General features: G+C 37.8%; 1 protein-coding gene across 1 annotated transcript in view; it reads left to right on the forward strand.

Moving 5' to 3' along the window:
• Nucleotides 1–23,945, forward strand: part of SLC36A4 (solute carrier family 36 member 4) — a 131,961-nt gene that overhangs the window by 38,806 nt on the left and 69,210 nt on the right. The window contains exons 9-10 of the mRNA XM_068930521.1: nt 9,781–9,950; nt 19,147–19,316. Of these exons, the coding sequence (XP_068786622.1) occupies nt 9,781–9,950; nt 19,147–19,316 (340 nt within the window). The remainder of the gene's footprint in view (nt 1–9,780; nt 9,951–19,146; nt 19,317–23,945) is intronic.

The following is a 23,945-nucleotide window of genomic DNA, read 5'->3' on the forward strand; positions in this document are numbered from 1 at the left end:
TACTATGTGAAACCACTTGCTTTGCCTATCTCATTTCCAAAGCTGCTTAAAAAAAGTAGGAAAGGATAAAAAAGATTATGGGCAAACGTGGAGAAGCGGAGAATGTTGCTAAATGTAGCTGATGAAGCATTTCTATTCAAGTCTGTACAAAAGCCAGCTGCCATATTTAGATCCAGTTCAGTGGTGGTTAAATCGTGGACTACGCCAATATCACCTCTTTATTGAATTAGATATTTCTTCCTTATATCATGCATTTCTTGAGCAGTGAGAAACTTCCTTTTGCTCTGAAGAACTATTTACCTAGCTCCAACCATTTTCTTGTGTATGTTCTTCCTTTGTACTTTCTGTACTTACTGCTCTCTTACTAACAGTACTGCTATCTTACTAACAGTACAGTGTAACTTTTTAGGCAGCATCCCAAAACCTGATGCTTGTAATATTCAAATGTTTTTCTTCCTTAGAAAACCCAAGATAGACGTGCATAGATACATACGTACATAGATAGGAAGATAAACGCCTCCTAAGTTGACGGCTTGCTTACTTTATACGTTTCATAGAATCGTTCTGCTATTCTGTGACTTTGCAGAAATAGAGAAGAAGGTTGACAGAGTGCCAGCCTGTCATTGTGTTCAGCTTTACCAGCTTGTGGCAAGAAGTTTTTGAGGTTCTGGTACATATGACTTCAGTGAGACACAAAACGCAGTTCTTCTATATGGATGTGACTCTTAGATGGAAAACTGCTGAGTTATTGGTATGCATGCAGTAAAGCCAGAGACTTAGACTTCTTATACTAATTATACATATAATTAGGCAACGTAGGAACCGATTTCAGGTAGAAAAATTCTCTGTAATTTATTCTGCTTTTTGGTGTCAAATTTTTCATCCCCCTTGCCCATCCTGCAGTAATCCTTTTAACCCACTACTATTTTGCAATTATTTGTAGTTGTTTCATGCAAGTTTTCTTCCTCCTTTCCATTTTGATAAATATATTCTGTGTAGGGACTTATCTGGAGTGTATTGAATTGTCTAATATTTGAATAGGAGACTTTATTATGTGACTGCTTTTTTCAAGTATTCACTACTTGAATAAAGCTCTGAAGCTGTAAAAATGTTATTAACTTTTCCTGGAGTGAGCAGCTATTTAAAATAAATATTTACATCTTTAGTTTTGGGTTTTCATAGCTGTCATGTAATTGGCATCATCTTAACCTCACAATCTGTAATAGATTCCCTCCCTCCCCCATCTGAACAGTTTTCATTGATGAAGGTAATATAAGAGTGTGTGTGTATGTATGTGTGTATGTGTGTACATGTGCCTCTAAAAATAAAAAGTGAAGTTCTCATTTACCTCTTAAATATTTTGTCAACACATTTATTTTTTAAATTGAACCTATTGAATTTTCTGGAATCATTACAGTTTATTGAAGCAAACAAGGAATAGACTACAGTTAAAAAAAATTATTTTTACTGTGTGAGTCAAAATAATAGATATTAAGAGCTGTGATTTTGTTGAAGGACTGCTAAACTCCATAGACTTCTTGAACGTTCACTGAAGAATAGTGTTCCTAAATCCAAGGATTTTAAGAATACGTGTTCTTCTGGACTTGAAAGAGTCCTAATCATCCACTGTTGAACACTTCAGCAGTGACCTTCTAATAAACAGAGCGGCTTAAAAATGATGTGCTTGTAGGGGTGATTTGTCAAGAGCAGCAGCAGAAAATCCTGAAAAAAATGGAACACTTGGAAAGGAAAAGCGTTGTATTGGAGAAGACATTTGAAGGAATAAGATTATACTAGGAAGTGGTATGCTGTGTATTCTTAAACTTCTCTTGCATTTAAGCTGTTTGAGAGCTTTACAAAAAAAGCAAATGAGTAGTTTAGAGGTTCAAATGCTGCGCTCTCTCGTTTCAAGTGGAAGCGAATGGAGCTTTCAATTTTTTTGTGAAAAGCGAATGGAATGATCAGGCTTTTCCCTTCTTTCTCCTGTTCTGGGCAGATTGATGTTTCAGAATAATACGGTGATTTCTTTTGACAATGGTCACGTATCAAAGGGTAAGTTCTGAATCAAAAAAATCCCTTTATATTGCTAGGAATTCTGTGTTGAGGTCCTGTCCTGTTTTTCGCCATCTAAGTCTAGAATGCATGGTTGTTTTCCGCGTTCCTTATCGCAGCATTCTTTCTCTGTTGGTAAGCTCATACTGTGTTATTTCCAGTATATTTCACAAGTGAATTTATTCTGCCCGTGCTTCATATTTTGTTGCCATCAAAGATGATATTGTCCAAGGTACACATTCTCTGAAATATTTGAAATTAATTTTTCCTTATGTTCAGAAACTCTCTTTCTGAAAGTGTTGGCTATATGTTGACTTAAAAACCCAAAGTTGGAATTTCTACATAAAATTGAGATTTAGTTCTTACCTTTGTATGGGTGTATCTTTTATAGTATATTTTAGGCAGCGTGGCTGAGAAAATGAGAATGCTTTGGGAAGAGAAATTCCTGTATTTAGAGTTGTAAAACTTTGTAAGAACCGTAGTCCTGTTTATTTTATATGATATTCGTTAATCCTTGATGAAAAACTTCTTAATTACTCGCTTGTACAATCATGGAGTTTGCTCAGCCTGATGACATACCCTGCAATATACATGTACCTGTTGTTGCAAGTCACTTTAGGAGCTAAAGCAGTGTTTGGGTAGAAGAGTATTTTGGATAAAAGTCAAAAGATATTTTGGGAGACTGCTTCATTTTTTTCAATACATTTTCACTGAAATAAACGAAAGTTCGTAGATTGTTTGGCTGTTGTCTATGAAGAAGTAGATATGGACAAATCAGAACTTCATGGTCTTTATCAAGAAATGAACTTCAGCCTCTTTAATAATAAAAAAACTTACTTTAGGAAGATTCAAATTCAATGCTTTTTTGCTTTCTTCCTGATATGAAGGTTTAAGTTTTATTATACCATTCAGAAGCTTAATTTTTAACTCAGGAGCTAGAAAGAGTCCAGAAATACCTGGTCACATACTATACCTTTATGTGTAATTGCAATTGAATTATACTGCCTAGCAACATTTCCTGTGTTTCTAACTCATGTTTTCTTGAGTCGCTTATCCTGTAGAAATTTTATGAGTAGCGTAAGTTATATGTTGTAATATAGCATTTTGTTTTCTGTAGAATTAGATTTATAAATGGAAGACAGTGAAAACAAAATGGAAAACTCAAGAGTGTGGCTGCCACTCTTTGATTAATCAGAAAAAATATTTTCTATGGGCATATATCCTTTGCTAGATTGAAATAGCATTTTAATTTAAGGACAGCAAAGCATATAACACTGCGATGACTTTTACATGACACATTTTAAAATATTAGTGACATACAACTAAGATACTGCTTTTTAGTTTTCAGTTTCCGTTACAGGCAAGGATTTCAAGATTTAATTCATGAATCAAGTTAGATAAAACATGATAGTATCCAAAATTGCATAGCTTCTGTTAAATTGCAGAGCAAGCTGAAAGTTAATATCATAAAAGGATAACAAGGATAACAAGAGATAAACAAGCTTTTAAACATAAAAAGAAAAAAAAATAAACACCAAAGAAAACCCCAGGTTCAGATGGCAAGCTGAATGAGATGAATGTAATGTCTTTAAGTGTTATTAAATCAAGGCCATCAGAAGTATATTTTGGATACGAATAATTTTTTTTTTTTCCCTGGCCGAAAAGGTAGGAAGCTTAGTTACATGAATCTGAGAAGATTGTTTTGGGGATGAATGGAATTGCCCAGCAGCTTTCAGGAGGCAGGGTTCTATAATGAAAATTTTGCTCCTGGATTTATTCATTTTATATAAACCTTTTACTATAAAAACTGATGAACAGCCACCATTTGGCTTCTATCTTTCCTCTAGGTAATGATAGACATACTTTTATTTGCAGTCATGATGGATCCATTAAGGAAAATCAGGTTGTTTTGAAGCTCTTGATGCAAAATAGTCGAGTTCTGTGTTCTCCATAGATAGTAACCTTTACTGGAGGCTTTGAAAGGTATATAACAAATATATGCTGAAAGTACTGCATAAGACTTTCTGCACATTAAAAGAAAAAGAATGCACAGGAACAAGCAAGCCAAACATAACAATGTGTGTGTATCATAACAATATGTTTTGATTATTATTTTGCTTGGAGAAAATGTACTAGCAATCTTTTTTTCAGAGATATTTCCTCAGTAAGCTGTAGAGCTATAGGCCCACCTTTCAGGGAACAAAAGAATTCTTTGGTGTCTTATGCAGATTAGAAGGAACGGGCCAGGCCTGGACTACCTTAGTTTACTCAGAATTTAATCTCCTATCTTTGTAGGTTAAGTAATAGGATTTATATTTGCATACCTTGAATTCCTTCAATATCATACGCTTCCTCCGCTTTGAATGCACAGGGTCTTACTTTGGTCCAGTATTTGGTGCAGACATGATTATAGAGATGTATCTGAGGAAATAAGATGTTGATAAATATATTGTTTTTAATTCTCCAAAATTCTTGAGCTGTCTGAACCTTAAAATAATCGAAACAGCTGTCTGCCTGCCATTTTTTAACTGCAAATTTATTTAAAAATTATAAGGGACAGAGGATTGCTGCATTATTATCTGGCAGTTTTAGTGGCATTTCCTGAAAAAGGGAAAGAGGAGCATATGGATTTAAATATTAAACGTGCAGGTGATTGAGTTAGCCATTGCAGTTTTTGCATTGCATTCGTTTTTAGTGGCCATGGAAATTAAATCATAGCTTATTTGCTTATCTGCAGTCTGAGTTCTCATGCGTGTTACTTTTGGTCCAGTCATGTAAAACATACAGTAGAAATGTCTATTTAGGATTAAATAGTTCCCTGCAGCTTAGTTCTGAAAAGTCTGATTGTACCAGGATATTCTAGGCAAGTAAATAAAAGATCCCCATTGTTACTTGGGGATGTTTCCAACTATTGCATGCAGCTTGAAATCAAAGGGAAATTATTCTGAGTAATTGATAATGGTAGTCTACAAAGTTACTTCAAAGATTAGATTGTGGCTCTTTGACAGTGAATTATGGGCAGTTCTTGAGATCGTCATTTGATGGATTAAATGGAGATGGATCATGGTTTGATATTTTGTAACTCCTGCATTGACAAAAATTGACTGGAAACTCCTGCTGCTGCTCCCCAGAGAGACTGACTGAACCTAGGAAGGCTCACTCACTGGTCAGGCTGGAGAGGGACGTGCTCACTGGACTGCATGAGGCAGGAGAGGCTGCTCGCTAATGCACTTCTCCTGTTCGGTTTGTAGGTGGATCTGGCCCTGATACTAACTCAAGAATGAGCAGAGAGAAATGAGTGATTTTTTTTAATATCCTTCCTGGTGGCTGCAGAAGTAATGCTCAGTAAGAGCAGATGAGTATATTGGTTATTGTTTTCATAAAAGGTCATGGGGTTGGCTAAGTATGATTTGTCCCTCATAAATCTGTGCTGGCCACTCCCAAACATCTCCTTTTCCTTCATGTGCCTGGAAACGACTTATAGGAGGATGTGCTCTGTAGTCTTGCTGGTTTTTGACATGAAGCTGACTGGCTGATAACTCCCCGGAGACTCTTCCTTGCCTTTTTGGAGGTGGGTGCAACATATGCCTTTTTCCAGTCATTGAAGAACTACCTTTTTGTGGCCCTTCACATCCCTAACCAGTTTCAATTGCAGCCAGGCTTTAGCTTTCCTGCTTCCACCCCTGTGTGCCCAGGCAATGCTTCCTCTTGCATAGACTATATCCCCAGTTCTACCTTCCTCGCAGATCCTTTTGGCATTTGAGCTCAATTAGTTCCCTGTTTAGACAAGCTGGCCTCCTGCTATGCCTACTTAGCCTCCTGCATATCAGGCTGGACAGTTTTTGTGCTTTAACAAGATTGGTTTTGAAGATCAGCCAGCTCTGGGGGGGGGGGGGGGGGTGTCATTTGCTCTTCAAGTCGACTTGGGCATCTTGATTTTTAATTCCCTGAAAAAGCTGAATTCTGTACTTTGGAAGTCCAGGATCTTTAATTTGCTAGTTGTCTTCCTTAAGTGGGAAGAATTCATTCAGAATTTTAAGTGTCAATATCCGATGTTTGTTGTAGCCAAGGCTGCCTTTGACCTTCACATCCCTGATCAATTTTTCTTCATTTATGAGTAGCAGAACCAGAAGAATACCTCCCTTAATTGTTTTTATTTCAGGGCCTCCATCAAAAAATTCTTCAATATGCTCCAGAAATTTCCTGAAGTGCTTTTGCCATGCTGTGTTGCAGCTGTCAGGGTGATCAAGGTCCCCCATGAGAATCAGGGCCTGTGATCAGAAGGGTGTCTCTCCATTGGTTAAGGAAGGTTTCATCCACCTCCTCTTCTTGACGGGACTCTGTGTAATAGATGCTCACCAGTGTCCCCATTTTTGGCCTCCCTCCAATCTTGACCTATAAGCCCTTGACAGACCTGTTGCCACTGCATAGCAAATTGTGCATTAAAGTGGTTCCTGTGTGCAGTGCACACCCCGCCATACGCTTTTCCAGCCTGTCTTTCCTTTAGATCCTGTTGTTCATCATACCACTCTTGATCTGAGAGCTATGGCACCATGCCTCTAACTCCAGCAACATCAGAACTCTGTGACTTTTCACAAACTTATAGTTCCTCCTGTTTGTTTCCCAGGCTAGGTGACTTTGTGTGAAGGCATTTGAGATGGTTCCTGGTCACCCGCTTTAGGGAGTATGAGAGCCACCACTGCTGCTGTCCTTTCTTGTGTGTGCTCATTCCTTATCTACCATTCCTACTTTTATCTGCAGGCTTTGATCTTCATTCCCTAGTGAAACTAATTAAAGGTCCTTTTTACTATATTAGCAAGCCTATTGGAAGAGATTCCTTTCTGTCACCTTTTCAGGTGGATCCTGTCCCTCCCACCTGTCCTTCCTTAAAGATGGTCCCATATTTGAGAAAGCCTGAACCCACCTGGTAGCACCAGCTGCACAGCCGGGATTTCATCTCCAGGGTGCATCCACTCCTGTCCGAGTTTTTCTTCTTGGCCGGTAGTCTGGAGGAAAGCACTAACTAACTCCTAAAGGCCCTGAACTCCTTCATTGTCACTTCCAGACTTGTCTAGCCACCCTTTATGCACTTAGTGTCTCTCTTGGTGACGTGAATGAGCAGCCCACGATAGCAGTCTGATAGTTGGATAAGCCTTAGTAATCCTTCTGTGATGGCCTGGGTCCAGGCCCAGGGTAGCAGCGTATCAGCTCTTTCATTTGGTGGCTCAGCAGTTCAGCCACAGCACCCCTTCTGCAGGTGAGGCCATCATCACCCTCAGCCCTGGCTTCAGGAAGGAGGACCTGGTAGTTCTTGCAGCCTGAGATCCAGGTGGATACGTCTTCCCTCAGGAGTTCATCTTGATCCAAGTCTCTGATGTGCCGGGGTGTCTCCTCTAGGGGTGGTACAGGAGGATCATGTCGCCACCATCTTGCTGGTTCCAGTACAGTCTTGCATGGTCTCGGGCAATTCCGCTGGGCTCTTGGTGCACTCTCTTTGAAAGCAGTGGCTGTATGTGTTAACTGCCTTGGTCCTGGTTGCTGATGCTCCCTGTGGATTGATTTGGTAGGAGGCTGGATGTCCATCTGCTCTGTGCCTCAGTGTTTCCTGCTTGGCAGGCCAACTCTTGCAGTGACTCTTGATGTCCAGCTGCTGTTAGGCTTTTGCTCCTTCGTCCCACACTTTTCTCTGGACAGGAAGTGGAAGCCATACTGCAATCTGCTGTAAAGCATTACATGTCTGCAAAATAGTAATAATAGTAACTAGTAACTAGATAATAGTAATTAGTTACTAACATCTATTGCCTTGTCCTGTGCAGTTATATAAACACCTCTTTTCTTTTTAATGTTTTTCAGAATTGCCATAGCCTGTGTTTGTTATAGATGTATAACATTTTGCTATTTCAGTTAAAGGTATAGCCAACAAGTAAGGAGTTTCCTTCTTTTCTGCTTTTTTGTGAATGGTAGACTAGCTGCCAAAGATCAGCATGGATCTTTCCTCTGAAAAAGGCATCATAAGGAACAGTCCAGGGGGGTCAGTAAAAGGTCTCTGAGTTGAGCTCCCTCTGTTGACTGTGAAACCGTAGGAAATGGCTCTTTTTCCCCTTAGTCTCCTACAGATTGCTTTTGCTGCCCTTCAGAGAGGCAGGCAGTCTCCAGGATCCCTGTCCTGCCAGGAATCGTGGTTGAAAAATGCCAGATTTTTCATTACTGGAATGTGTCTTTACGTTCACAACCCTCCTTCTGGGAACGTACAAAAGGATTTTATGTTGGAGACACTGGAAATCAAATCTCTGTGCCTGAGAACTTATTAAGAGACTCCTGGTATGTGTAAGCTGGGCAATGAATTGCCATTAAAGCTCTGCAGAGCTGAAATAGCTGGCTCGCAATAAGATATTTTTGCAACAATTTATGCTTATTAGAATTCCCTGAATCTGTAGAACATGGTAGAACGTACACAGGAAATATGCTCCATTTATAATCACTAGAGAATTAACAGTTATGCCTTGAATGAGTGTTTTTTAGTGGGCCAGTCCCAGATATTTTCTGTTAATGCCTTCTTTCAGTGTGTTTTATAGGAGATCAAGTAGGAGAAAACTGAGATGAGGGGAAACTTGCCTGTAATTAACATTCTTCCAAGGTCTTTGCAAGGAGATATGTTAAAGCAATCTAATTCCAGCTGAGGACAAAAGAATCCAAAATGCTGACCATTCTACCTGGCAATTCTCAATGTGAAATACAGAGACAGCTGTATTGCTACAGAAAGTTATTCCATTTGGATGGATGAACGTTTTTTGCCACTGTGGCAGTAAAGTAATACCTCTAGGCACATATTTTGTATTTTTCCTGCTACTGAACACCATCATTTATAGATTGATTTAAATTTTGAAATATGTCCTGATTTAAATTTTCCGTTGTCCATCACTATTACATCATTATGTTATAGTGCAAGCTCGGTTTGATTGTTGGAGGAAAAACTCCAGCTCTGGAAGCTTTGAATTATAAGGAGGTTCCTCAGTTAAGTTATATACTATATTTTAATTAAGGATGCACAGAAACTTTGGAAATGCCACTAACTATGCACCTTTTTAGAGATCTATTTGTTCCTAAATAAAATTACTTCTTCAGAATTCCAGTATATGAGAAATAAGATAGCTGGACAGTAGTGATGCTCGATGATAGGTCAGGAAGTGAATACCAGGGGGGAAATATGAGGGAAGGAATGATTCCCCTAAAAGGAGGAGTATGGCAGCTATTCAAATATAATGATTTTTCTCATAATTAGTCAATGAAACCCAATTTGTTTGTAACTTAACTGAAAACAGTAGATATTTAGTCATTTAAAAAGCAGTTTTGTATGGAGGACACTAGCTTTTGTAGGGCAGCCCTGTCGCATGGAGATTGTTTTGCCTTTGTTAGATTTGACATAAGTGGAAACTAGATATGGAAGGCTAGTTTAATTGCAGTGACAGGTTGTTAATCAAACATATCCTATAGGCTATATGTCTACTTAAAGGTAAGTTGAATGACACTTCTTTCAGTGAATGGCTGAATGTTTCTATTGGGTGTATAAAACATGGTGATCTTCTTGGCTGTAAAATGTTATTGCAGAGTAAGCTGATTAATTAATAATAGCACCTAAATTACAGAAATTGACTTTAAAAAGGCAGGGTTGGGGGTGGAGCCTTACTGTGAGGACATAAAATGTAACTATTCTCCCTCCGTTTCCAGGTACTCCCACTGGAAAACAGAATGAAAGACAGCACGCGTTTCCCACAGGCACTGAATATTGGCATGGGAATAGTTATGGCCTTGTATATCTCCCTAGCCACTCTAGGGTATCTGCGCTTTGGGGATGAAATCAAAGGCAGCATAACTTTAAACCTGCCACAGGATATATGGTAAGTGGGTAAATGATTGAAAACCCTTGCCCCAGAAGGGAGAAGTTGCGGGTGGGGAAAGGCTGTTCCGTGCATCGCTGCTGTCATGGTTGTAACTGATAGGTGCTCAGACTTTTGTTTAAAATATTTTATATATTTTCTCTATGCCTTCTACAATTATGTCATGATCCTGGCCAGCAATACCTTGCATAGAAACAGGAATTGCATGTGGAAGTAGTGATCTCGATGGTACAGTACTCTGTCTCAAACAGGAGCCAGCTCCCAACGTATCGGAGGAGGCAATCTGCAGCTTGCAGCCAGATGTGTTGCGGTTCTGAAACTGGCTAGGTTTAACCTGGATACCCTGGGGAGACAGTGGCCTTTTGTAGCGGAGTGACAGTGTTTACCAGGTAAACAGCTGGAATAGAAGACATCAGGGATGAATAGGCTTGTAGTTCCAGGGCCAGCTCGTGGATAATGTATAATAATGGCTTCCTCTCAGGAAAGTGAGGCTTAGAGTTACCACTTTCTCACAGATATTATAATTTTTGTTTAACTTATTTTGTTGAATGCTGTGAAAGCTTCATGCGTGGAGTGCTGAAGAAGGGGCTAAAGGCTATTTGAACTGGCTAGCATTGTTAGCTCTGTATCCATCCATGAAAAACTTACCTATTTAAATTTAATGGTTGATTTAAATTCTTTTTTTTAGTACCTTTGCGTCTAATGGGTCTTAATTTAAGTTATGTTAACAGTGCACAAGAGTAAATGCTGAAAAATATTTTAATATTTCGATTCTGGTCTAATAATGTCTTAAATGTTGGATGCTTGCATCTGCTTGTTTTTCAGTGCGTGTTACAGTAGCATTTTGAAGTAGCAAAATGTTAAGTTATGTGAAACAAAAACTGCTTTGCCGAAATGAATCCTGTCTTCTTGCTGCCTGACTTCTCGAAAAAGGGTAGAGCATATTTAAAGAACGTTCTTTTCATGTCTCTTTTCAGCAGTTCCCTTTTCACACGTTTTAATATTTCTTTTTTCCTTCGTTCAGAAGAATTTTGAAGTCAGTGTGAACTGTACGTTTTAATATTCTTCAAAAGTTTTGTTTAAATGCTTGAGTGGTTCCTATATAAATACATAAAGTGATAATAAAATACAGCTAGAAGGGTGACTTTTTTTTCACTGTTAATATTTCAACTTACTTTTTTTTGTTTGTTTGTTTGTTTGCTTGGTTTTTGTACTGCTTTTGTATGAACTGAGATTGGGCCTGAATGGCTTTTTGCACAAGTCTTGTGCTGTGCTGCACTCTGCTCTGCTGTGCTCTGCTGCGCTCTGCTCTGCTGCTCTTCCCCTGTGGTTCCATTTTTGGGGAGCATTTTGGTTTTAATACATATTTAATTGTTGCCTTTCATGGATGTGCACATCCATGAAAAAAATCAGAAATCCCCCAATCCTTAATTGCACGCATTTCTTTTTATATGATGCATCTGAAGAAAGGGAAAATACTTTTAGATGTAATATTACATGGTTTTACTTGTTAATGGAGCTAGTGAAAAGTTTGTTTTAAATGGTATGTCTAGGTTCCTTTGTTAAAGTCCAAGTTTATTTGTGCCTTAAAATAAGTGTGCTTAAAGGAGGAGGAGGAGGAGAAGTGCAGAATAAGGTAAGGGTGCTCAGTCTCTTTCCCTGGTGCTTTTTGTTGAGCTTATGCAAGCAACAGAAATAAACTCGATTAGCTGCTCTCTGAGTGGTCTATTCAAGTATCAGTTTTCGAATAGCTCTTGGCTACAGCTCAGATATGCTGATAAGATGGTGTTTCTCCTGCTGGCTTTTCAGAACTAATGCAAAAAAAGAAGTAATGCAAGAGGTGGAAACCGGTGCTCTAACAGGAGGGGAATTGACATTATGAGGTTAGTAATCTCAGAGCCGCTCAGGACACATAGGTGGAGGTAGCAGTGACCTGTTCTCTGTTTTCCCTGGATCCTAGCTCAGAGCAGCAGAAGCAGAAGGCGCAGCTCTGCGGTACACCCCTGGGTTAGTGCTGGGTTTTACAGTGGGTCTACTTGATACAGTGCTGATGAGCAGATGTGTACAATTAACTGTGCTAATAAAACAAATTTCCACTGATTCATATACCAGCATTTTGATTTGACTGGAGAAGATTCTAGTTTGGAGCAATGATTTTATGGTTGTAGATGATGCAGGCTTTGCTTGGTGTGTGGGTTTTTGTTTTATTCTGTCTTGTTGTAGTTCAGATGCTAAGTATGAAGGTAAACCTCAGAGCTTACTGAGTTGGTTTGGTTCTTAATTCAGCTTAAAAAAACCCATGTGTTTGCCATTATTTTTAACCAGATAGCACACGTTATCATAAATCACCTGAAGAGAGTGGGAGTGAAGAATGGCTCCTGTCTTCTAAAACGTGGATATTTGTTTCCCTGTTACAGTAAAATCTCAGGTCAGGTTGAGACCACATCTCTTCATTTAATAATCTCTGAGGTTTCAAGGCCTAAAGACCAGATAGCAGGCCGTTGGTTATTGCGTCCTCACGTAAAAAGCCCGTAAGAAGCTTGGCTGAACTAGAGAAATGCAGGGAGCAGATACGTTTTTGTAAGAAAGTGGTGAAAGTGGGAAGGTGCCTGGAGTGCAGCTATACAGTGAGACTTGGCTTATGTTAAATCCCAGGGGGTCAGTTCCTTCCTGATGGAGACAACTAAAATTCTGCTGCTTTCTGAGTTTTATTTGATGTTCTCTTAGGTGGATGTGACCAGGAGGCATACACAGGCCTTAGTCCAGTTAAGTCCTTTGCTATAATTTAAATAGAGGACTGCTCGTATTCTAAAAAGGCTTTACTAGATCAGAGCCTTGGGAGAAGAGATTTGTTCCAGTTCTAATTTAGAATGTATTTTGGAGGACAAACTGTGGGTCAGCTTAATATATTAACTGGAATATGCTGAAAATTGACTTTATGAAAAGAGAGTAGTTTTCAGACTTTTTGCTGATTTTTAACATCTACTACTTTATGGAATCAAAGGAATCCATTTTACTACATTAGCTAAACTTTCTTTTTCTTAATATGCAGCTATGTTTGGCTGCATAAACTTTCTTAACAATTATTTTTCATGTTCTCAAGGGTATGTAAAGTACCTAGTTTCCATTTTTCCCCCTAAGAAGAGGTACAATGAAATCTAAAGTGCAGAATGAAGAGAGACAAAAATTATTTTTAGCCTCTTTTGCATATACAAATGATGATAAGATAGTTTTAAAAGTAGTTCGCCTATGGAACCGTTTTATCTGATTGGAATATAATAGCAAATTACCAATAAAATCAATTCAATAATATAAAAATTGATTCCTAATTTGAAAAATTTGAATTGTTTGCCGAGTTAGAAAATTACTTAGTATAATAGAGACACTTGCTTTGAAGTACTGTGTTTTTAAAGCTTTGAAGTGTATTTATGAATCTTTTTGTTTTTTGAATTAATTTTGTAAAGTTTTGTGGGAATCTAAGGTCTGAGGATTAAAGGCTAATTGGGAGGAGCTGGTCAAGTATTCTTTCTGTAAACCGACTAATATCCATGACAGCTTATGGATTCTGCACAGTAATGGAGAGCTGATAGAAATGTGACTCCTCTCTTTCTCTCTTTCTATTTTGTGTGTGTGTGTGTGTGTGTGTGCAATATTACCAAACCAAGGCTTTCGCAGTGCTGATTACTTCATGTGCGTCTTAGATATTTTTTCATTATACAGTATTATGAGATGTTTAGAAGTCTGCAAATGGCACAGTACTGTTGATTGCTATCTGCTAGAATTCCAGAACGTTTTCTGAAGAACTGTCCATTGAGTTGTTTGACATTGCTTTTGTGCAGTTTTTTTTTTCCCTGAAATTCAATATAAAGTCCTGCACACCTCATTATGGAATTATATGCTATTTTTCCCAGCCATTTCTCCAATTTTTGAAGATTGTTCTTAATTTGAAGCGTGTCTTTTCATATTCTTGTGGGCAACTGTGTATGGTTTTATCTACAGATGTACATATTCTTTATCATGAATTTCATTAATAAAAGGTGCGAATAATAACAACTGCAGTACAGATTCAGGTGGAATCACATCTGTTGCAGTTTCCCACTTTTGGTACTAACTCATTGCAGCTACATTGAGTTTAGTTTTCCAAGCGGTTTTGCCCTCATGAGTTTCCTTTATTCTGTCGTTTCTAGTCTTGCGTATGAGAATGTCAGGCAGAAGTTTTTAGCCGGTTGTCATATTTTGGGCCCAACTGATTTGGAGACATACAATTTATTCAGGTATTCTGTCTACTCACAAATAAACCTTTAAGTTTTTCCTCAAGGAGCCTAATTCTGTTCTGCATTCACATTAACAGTTTCCCAGTATGGCTCAGGCAGTTTTGAACATCTAAAGGGTATGAAATTACCTTATTTAAGGCTCATTGTATCTGAATAAGTTGTTGTTTGCTAGTCTTTGTCGATTGTATTTTATTAAAATAAAAGAAAAATGCTTGCAATGTTCCAGGCAAGTTACGAGGAAACAGGTTTGGAAACAGGTTATGGTAGAATCATAGACAAGTCTAGGTTGCAAGGCACAACTGGAGATTTTGATTTAAAAAAAAAAAAAAAAAGAAAACATTTTCTTTAATTAAAAGAAACCATGGTTATTTTTTAAACTTTAGATCTGCTTCAGGAAGTTTATTTTTGTTTCATCAATTTCATCAAGACAGTTACAGCCTTGGGCTGATTTCCAGTCTTCATGATAACCTTCATCCTAAGTATTGCTTTTACTGACAAGAATCTTGATTTGGAGATTTTGTGTATCCTTATAAATCCAAGCTTTTACCAGGGTTTTGTTCATGTTTATCCTCCTCCCTTCTAAGAATTTCCTGTGATCTGTAATTAGGATGATAGTTTTAATGCTTCCCCTGAACGATTATTGACTACGTTTTCCTGACTCTTAGAACTGCTGGTGTCCTTCAGATGTAGCAAAGTAGAAGCTGCTTTTCTGAAGGACATCGAATGAACTTGGACTTGTCTGTCCTGATGTATATATGTATTCAAACCAGTTATTTCACAGGGAGGTAAATGGTTCTTTCTGCCTGTCAGTATAAATTAATTATACACGTAAAGATATTTCAGATAAACCTATGCATTGATATCCCTTCTTTATTTGAGGCATCCTGTTTTGGTGGGAAAGAGTTGAGCTGTATGAGTACAAATTTTGCCGTGGCATGCCAGTTGGCCTCAGGATCAGAGGCCAAAATCAGTGCTGGTCTGATTTTGTTTGCTAGTACGGATGTAGCCTGTGACACTCAAAGCGAGCACATTTTGACTAACATCAGCCAAGCATTGAGGGACGCAGAGACTAGGGTCTAATTTGTTCTTTCCCTATTCTTGCCAGTGTTTATTCTTTTCTTACTGTTATTAGTTACCTTCGTTTTCTGATTTTAGTTGAACCTTTTGCTGAGGACGGAAGCAAAAAAAGGCATTCAGTGCTTTGCTCTGCTTGATGTCATCTTCTGTTATCAAAGGTCGAGTTATTAGAGAAATGTTTCCTCTCTCATCTGTGCACATACAACGCTCCATGGCAAACGGACCAAAACTTTACCTGAAAGCTTTGATCATATTTTAAGTTGTGTTCTTATCTCTAGAGTTAAAATCATACTAAGAGGCTCATAACTTGCATCAGTTGGCCATAAGCTTGTAGTTTATGCAGCACAGATTAAGAGTGCAACTAAATTCAAAGCTGTCAGTGGCAGAGAGAATTCTTTGTCACTTGTTTATTCAGCCAGTACCCAGCAAAATGCAGATGATGCTTCTAAGTGATGTTGCAGTACAAATGATTACTAATAGCGGTGTAGTAGACCTCACTGGACAGACAACTGAATGCCAGAGGATGTGCCTGGTTCAAACGTTGGAGGGTGGAGAAGGAAAGGAAGGATACGCAGCAGCTGTGTAAAATTCCAGCAGATAAAATAGCCTTTAGGATAATGTAAACATATTATAAATGATTTAGCACTCATTGTTCAGTCAAATTCAGGCTGTATTTTTTTAGCATTGCAATCTTAAGACAAATACTCCAGTAATGACACACAGTTTGTGTGAATATGATACAGGATTATCATCACTGGCACAGCTTTTTTTCCATCTCAGTATTGAATTTGAGTGCAGGATCAGAACACCCAAACCACCGTAGCTTCTAGATTTGTTAAAACCTCTGCTTCAGTGTTCTAAAATTGTTTTTAAAATCTAATTTTTATTAAATGTGTCCTTTAGCTATATAATTTGATCTTGAATTGATTATGAAATGCAATCCAGCCTTTTATATAATATTCCTACAATGCTTGTATGCTCATTGCTTAGTTGACAGAGACTAGCAACAAGAATTATAGTTTCAGTGAATTTTGTTAACTGAGTAAGCTGGATTCCTGGGTTAAATTAACTGAACGTTAATTTTTTGCTTATACTAAACTATATATATGAATGTATATAGGACATATCACAGGTTGTGTTTGCCATATATTACTTGAATGTCGGTGTCCAGAAGCCTCCTTCAAGCTGAGGGGCACGTTGTGCTGCATGTGTTAAATTAAGACAAATGAAGTCCAAGAAATGAAAACTCAGTAAGGGTTTATTCCTGCGGGGGGGGGGGGGGGGGGGGGGGGGGGGGGGGGAAGAGGGTAAGCAGAATAAGAACATACTTTTCTAACACGTTTTCTAACAAGTTTTACAGGTTGGAGAATCCATAATTTCAGCTTTCAGTTTTAAAAAGCAAGATATTTCATGGGTGAATCAAATGATACTCATTTGTTTCTATAATCCTAGCTCTAATCACATATGTGATCTTTTATGTGTATATATGTGGAGGCATGGATTTCCAAAGCCTGCTGGGTGCTTGTTTGAGGAAACACATTGTATAAAAACATTAGATGATAATTTCATATTTAAAGCATCGTTCTTGTGAACTTACATGGCTTTTTTTCCTATTTACACTGTTCATAAACGTTGGAGTAAGATTTATTTTTAGATTGGGTTCTTAAAAAGGTATTTGGTCAGCACACATAAAGCAACTTCTACAATTTATGTGGGAAGACTTGCCAGATTCCTGGTGCTATAAAGCATATTAGCCTTTTTAATTCCAGTTCTTTGCCTGACTGCTGCATGTTTGTGGCCTCTGCCAAAAAGAGCACGTTTCCTCTAACGCTCTTACCGGTTAAACAAGACAATTGTTACATGCTAAATCTTGAAAGTTCTCTCTCTCATTCTTCAGTCGTCGTGTTCATCGTAGACTGCATGTTTGAGGCAGAAACATGCCTGGCATCTCCTCTGTTCAGTTGTAATGTGGCAAACTGAAGAGACTCCCTGTACTCAGGTTACAACGGAGCTACTGGGGTACGATTGTGTATTGTCATAGTGCAGAGTGGCACTAGTAATTAGAGCCCTGGTCACTCATTTCTCTAACAACCATTTTCTCCCTGTTTGCTAGTCCTGTGTACAGGAAACTGATATATTTAATATTTATACTTATTTAAATAAACAAGGCTGCGTTAGGTTCCGAGCTTTACCACCCATTCCCTCTCTTAAGTGAAATACACCGAAAGAAGCTGAAGGTTAATGTTTTGGGCCAGAAGAGGGAAAAAAAAATTTCTCTGTGTACGTAAAGATAGCATCTTGACTGAAATGAATGACGTTATGATAATGATTACTAAGTGTATATATCCTGAAGAATATGCAGTCTAACAATCATTGAGGACTACAGAGGAATTATTATTATTTTTTTTTTCCTCTAAAGTATTGTGATGTAACTTCTTGCAGATACTCTGTTTCAATACATATTTCATCCTAATTTCTTCTAATACAAGTTGTGAATCTGTTGCAGTTATTAATGCATCATTGTTATTTTTGAGGGTAATGATCAGTTTTGGATCATCTGACTATCTGATGCTGCAACTGCAGCTCCATTTGCTGTGTAATATAATAAATAACTGGGACGCGTTTCAGACGTGTCAGATGAACTTTGTCACCAGTAGGTCAGTGTTTATAACAGAAATGTGCTAAAGAAATTCAACCTTAACTTAAAGATATGAGGTACTTCCAAAATTTGTTTCTGATATTTTAGAATCCAATGGAGAGTCTTACACAGAAGTATCTAGACAACAGAGACTTGTCTGGGGTAGATTCTTTCCTATTATTTCCCATTGCTTAAGGCCACTTAATTTTGGATGTTTCTAAGATACTTAATATAACAATTGCAGAAATACCACTTCTCAAACTGAGGAGCTTTCATCTTAACTCAGGTCTTTTAGAAGTTAACTAGAGTATGTGGCTTTGTTGTTAGACTTGTAAGGTGTTCTGGAGGAAAGTTTGGTTGAGAAATTTGTTCTACAGTACATTAGGGTTGACCTTGGCGATTCCATGTGTAGGTGACAATTAAGGAGGTGTCACCCTTTTCCTGGAAGATACTGAAATTCTGCATTGGTAGTAAGTGTATTTATTAGATGTAATTGGTGTTAAGGAAATTAATGCTGCTTTTTCATCTGATAAATATAAATAATTTTTATTTATTGTATGTTTAAAAAAATCAAATTTCCTAATGTAAGTTTCTTGTGTTATGACCATGATTATGTGAAAAAGCTTTAGTTTCTTTATCTAAATTAATGTACAACCCAGGCCATCCTTTTCCTGTAAATATCCTTGTTTTTTGTGATTGAATGTCAACACCAAGAATTTAGCATGCTAATAATGATTGATGGTTAAAGTACAAATGAATTTTTGTATTCAAACTTGAATTTTTGGTTTCACAGACACGAAAATACTTCTGCTGTATTGTTTTGCACTTTATTGTACCTTCTCCATTAAAGAAAAATTGGGAAGACAGGAACGAAAATATCTACTTGTAATAGAGCTTTTATTAGTATAATGTTGGTGACTGACTGATTCTTGACTTATCTCCCCAAATGAGTTGTAGCTACTTTCTGTCACTTTGGTTATTAGCTTATGTTTTGATAAGCTAAGCTTGTTAAATACCCTGAACTTAAATATGAAGTTTAAAAAAAAAATCCTGATTTAATAAAAAATGGGAGGGTTTACTCCCTTAGCCTTTAATGAGTGCTCAAATGTCATATGATAGAAAATCCTGTAAAAGAAAAAAAAATAGCAAGCTAATTTTTGGTTAAGAATTTGCAACTTACATGAATTTTTGTAAATGTTTTGAACAGGTTGTATCAGTCTGTAAAAATCCTGTACTCCTTTGGGATCCTTGTGACCTATTCAATTCAGTACTACGTCCCTGCAGAGATCCTCATTCCAGCTGTCACCTCAAAAGTGGAGCAGAAGTGGAAGCTGCTTTGTGAACTTGTGGTGAGAGCACTTTTAGTCTGCTCAACATGTAAGTTTATACAGAACTTCAACAAACGTTTGCTATTCCATGTTCTTGAGGCCTGCATTGAAAGAAATATTCCTTTATATATTTTGCTGGAGGTTGGCAAATGTAATTTAGGCTTCAGTGACTCAGTTTTTTTTGATTTTTCATAAACAAGTGAATGTGGTGTTGTATTTTAACACATTTCTCTACTAGACTTAACCAACAATTTGAGGATAAAGCATCTTTTGACAATAATAATCTAAAGCTGCCAACTTGCAAATAGTTTTCTTAAGATGAAAGATTTTAAGTAATACACACACACTGCTATTTCATGTCTGTGTTTCTGTATGTGACCTGCAGTGTGAGCTGAGTACAGAGAAATTCTTTTTCTGTTTTGCCAGTCTATGAGGATGGTGTGCTGCTGTATATCCATAGAACAGCACTGGCAAACATTGGTTCCTGGTGTTCATGGAGTGCCACTTATTTTAGGTGATAATGTCCCAAAGTAGTGTTGTATCTGCCCTCAGCGTCCATTCCTCCTCCTTTTTTTTCTAGATTGTCCCCAGCTTCCTCTACTTTTCCCATCCCTCCCATTCTGTCCCCTCTTTTCTCAGGGGGCTGAGTACTATAGGCAGTAGTAGTAATCAGTAGTGGAGGGCCCCTTTCTGTGTTCATTCAATGGCGAGCATGGTTTCATCTGGGAATTGATATTCCTGAAGGTAATTAAGAGATAGGAAAGTTTAGATCTCTCTTGACATCTCCTATCAAAAGTGCTGAATAACATAGGGAGGTTAAAATGAGCTCATCTTGAAAATGTTATGAAAACTTGTTTCTGGTAAAAAGCTGGGTTCTTGACTTCAACAATTTTAACTTAAAGTGTCTGCTTACCTTAAAAAGAAAATCAAAACTTCTAAACAAAAAAATGCCAGTCCTTGTTTTTCGGAGCAGAAAATGGAAAAGAAGAAATTAATTGTCATTGGCTCTGTTCTCTTGGTGCATGCTGTCAAGATTGGAGCGGCTAATGTTTGTGTTGTCTCAAAAGAAGGGTTCTTTTTAGCCGGTGTGCAATGAGCCTAAAAACACCCAGAGCAGAGTTATTTGTTTAATTCATATCTGCGCAGAGAAGAGTGCGGGCTGATAATTCCACAAAGCTAGCACGCCCTGGTTCCTACACAGCCGACACTTTATACAGTTTGAGCAACGGTTATCAGTACGTTTTACAACTGCATTGTCATCCTTGTTCCCGTTGGTTCCTGCTAGGTCTTCGTTTAAAGTCACAGTATGCTCTTTTTCTGCTACTGATGCTCTGTGGAGAAGGGACTTTGGTTGGTAGGAGGCTTTCCTGTTCGTGGGTGGGTTTTTACTATGCTGATTAGAACAGTTTACCCATAGTTCTCTTTGGTTTATCAACTGTTTTTGTTCTCTTTGGGCTTATTTTGGTACTCCAAAATTATCTTATTCCTGGTTATCTTATTCCTTCCTCCAGGGCTGTGTTTTGTTAACTATCCGTGAAAGACTGAATATCGCCTTATTCTCCCCTCAGCCCCCTCAGCCTACCTCCAACACAGTGAGGCCTTCTTAAGGTCAAGTCTTCTGAGAGAAATAGTTTAATGTTGATGCAATTAAATTACTGCAATAAGCAAAGGGAAATACCACTGATTTAATGGTTTGCTGCTCTGAAAACACATCTGTTAATGTGAAATTGAATGCAGGATGTGAGATAATTTGAATAATTGAGTGAAAATCTCATTAAGTGCCATGTAGCCTGTATTAAACTTGTAGTGTTCATGGTGCATAGTGAATCTCGTAAGATTTTGAGATCGAGGATGGGTGAACTAGCTCTTGCAGTACCTGAGAGACATCTAGGTCAAAATGCTTCAAGCTCCAGGTTGCTTTGGGATGTCTCACCAGGACCTCAGCAAACTGCTCTGTCTTGACCATGTTTTGGTCTCATCAGGCTCTCAGCTTCCACTCATTCTCTATTTATTCTCTCCTTTATGCCCTCCTTATGGCCTTCCCTGCTAATCATAACCACAATGGATTTGTAAAGCTAAAATTCGTGTCAGTCCTTTACAACTATAGGTTTTGAGACTCCGTAGGTGAACGATGCTTTCAGAGGTGCTTCTGACAAGAACAGCCTATGGTTAATAGGTTTAAATGCACGTTTGCCTATCCCTACTTCTGTGAGGAAATGACTCCATGATATTTGGCACTGTTTTTTGCCTTACTTTTATTATTAAGCACTTTAATTATTGAGCAAACTGGGGAAGGCAAAACTGGACAGCAGTCCCCATAAAAAGGAAGTAGAAAAAGAAAGAGAATTAGCTTTAAAAGCTGGAAGAGGAATCTGTGCAAGGTGAAAAAAAGAATTGGAAGCAAATCAAAGGGTACATTGTGAGCTGTGCTTGCAAATGGAAAGGTTGCCTATTGGGTTCAATTAAGTAGGGCTGAGTCAATTGAGAAAGGAAGAATCCAGTAAAGCATCAAGTATGGTGAGTTGCTTCTTCCCAGAAGAATATTTTTGTGAATTTTTTTTTTGTTTAGTTTTCAGACGTTTGCGCATTGTTATTTTCAGACATTTCATTGGTTCATTACAAGACAGCATCTAATGATCTTTCTTTTTTGAAGGCAAGATAAATATTTTAGATGATTTAATGTAAAGTGAATATTATGTCTTTGTTTAAAAAAAAAAAAAAGTATAGAAAAGTTGTAGTAAAGGTGGACCTAGTTCCTGACGTTAAAACTTATCAGTGATGCGAACCTGTAAAATAGCCTTGCTGAATTGTTACAGATTTAATCAGAGTCTTTGAGAATATTAAATCGTTTGCTAGAAGGCATTTACAGAAAAGTACAACTAAAATTCTGCTCTTAAATGTTTGATATTTGTGGGGCTGTTATGTGATCAGCAGTGTCGTTAGTTGTCATTTCAGCTTTTTCAAGTGGTTTGTACACAGTCTGTTTACGCTGTTATCCATATGTGTTTGTCCTGGTTTGGGCTGCAAACCTTGGGTACAAAGAGCTGTTTAATTACTATTTAGGTCTCAGTAGTACGTTTTCACCAATACGTGAACGCTCCAACGTGTGCACGCTCCCACTCATCTTCTGTTTTCCACTTCTCATTGAAGCATTGGTTAGAGTTCAGAACGGATTTAAATAGTGCTTCACTTTCACTAAGTGCAGGAAATGATTCCTAAAATGATTTGGAAAATGTTTCTTTATTAAAAAAATCCCCAAAACTTTAAAATGGAGTTTTAAAACTGAAAATGTTTTTGATATCAGTGACAGAATATGTTGTAGTGTTTGGACCATTCAGGGGTCATACATTGATTCTGCCTGTCTAAAAGTAATTTTCTAAAAAGAGAAGCTAGTAACACATTAGCTTATTAAGAGAAGACTTGAAAAATCAGTTAACTTTTCATTATTACTAGTTTTTTGGGTTTTGGGGGGTTTTGCATTTCTTAAATAAAAATCTATGAAATAATTGTTTTATTGTTCCACAGATATATCAGAAGCTTGGCTGGGAACATGCATATCGGGAGATGATGCTAACAGAATGTTGGATTTTGTTTGTTTAGCGGGAGGGAGGTTGCTTTGTTTTAAGTAAGGACTTGACAATTGGAGATGACACATACATCCAGAAAAAGACCTTGCTTATGGTTTTATGTGTATTTAGTTGCTCAATTTTGGACGTTTAATATTGCAGAAGGATGGTCACAAGTATATTATGTATTTTTAGATTTATATATTCTGCTTCCTCTGCTAATGTTTTGCAAAAGAGACCTAACGTGAAGTCTACTGTGGAAAGTTCACTTGACATCTAATGTTGCTGGTCCCACCAAACCTTAAACCTTTGAGTGGGGGAGAAAGTGCCCCCAGTGCTTGAGAAGCACAGAATATGTGTTGGATGGTTATCACTCTAGGAGCAGGCCAGTCCTTCATTTTTCGTAACTGATCAGTTCCTGAGGAGCAGTGTGATCACTGTGATTCTCTTTCTGGACAGAACTGGTAATGACAACTACTTAAGGGATTGCTATATCAGAAGGGAAGTTACAAATAGATTTAAAAACAGCGTTACTTGCAGCTACCTGACATTTTAGATCTGTTCTTCATAGCTCTTTCAAGACTCTGCCCCACTGTCATCCGAAGTAAAAGCAAATCCTAAAGGACGAGTACTAAATTGGGAAAAACATACCTTTCCTGTGGTTATAATCCCTTGTTCGTACTTTGTGAACAAGGAAACTGAGTACAAATGACTTAACAGAGTTTGTTCCCTACTGCTTTTATCTCTTCTTACAATTTAATATAGTATTAAAACAGCATCTTAGTATTGCGTTATTAAAAGTGCAAGTGAGATATTTTTGAGTTTCGCAAAAAAGGAGGAGGTGAGTTTCCATTTCATTTGGTATTGAACACTTCTCTCCATTTCTTTTGCAAGGGAAGTACATCTCTTCCTTTGGTGGATTTTACCATGTATTTTGTGTGGTCCTTCAGCTTACTGTGATACTTCATAACTGTAACGCTGAGCAGTTGTTTTACAAACTCTGATGAGCAGCTTGTGCAGTCGCTGGAACTGGAATGATGAGCAAGATTTTTGGTGAAAGTCCAGAGCAGCGCTGAAGACTAGGTTCTGTAGTTAATGAATGGAGGTGGGAG

Source organism: Struthio camelus, chromosome 1 (assembly GCF_040807025.1).
Source record: "Struthio camelus isolate bStrCam1 chromosome 1, bStrCam1.hap1, whole genome shotgun sequence".
In the NCBI taxonomy this organism is placed as follows: domain Eukaryota; kingdom Metazoa; phylum Chordata; class Aves; order Struthioniformes; family Struthionidae; genus Struthio; species Struthio camelus.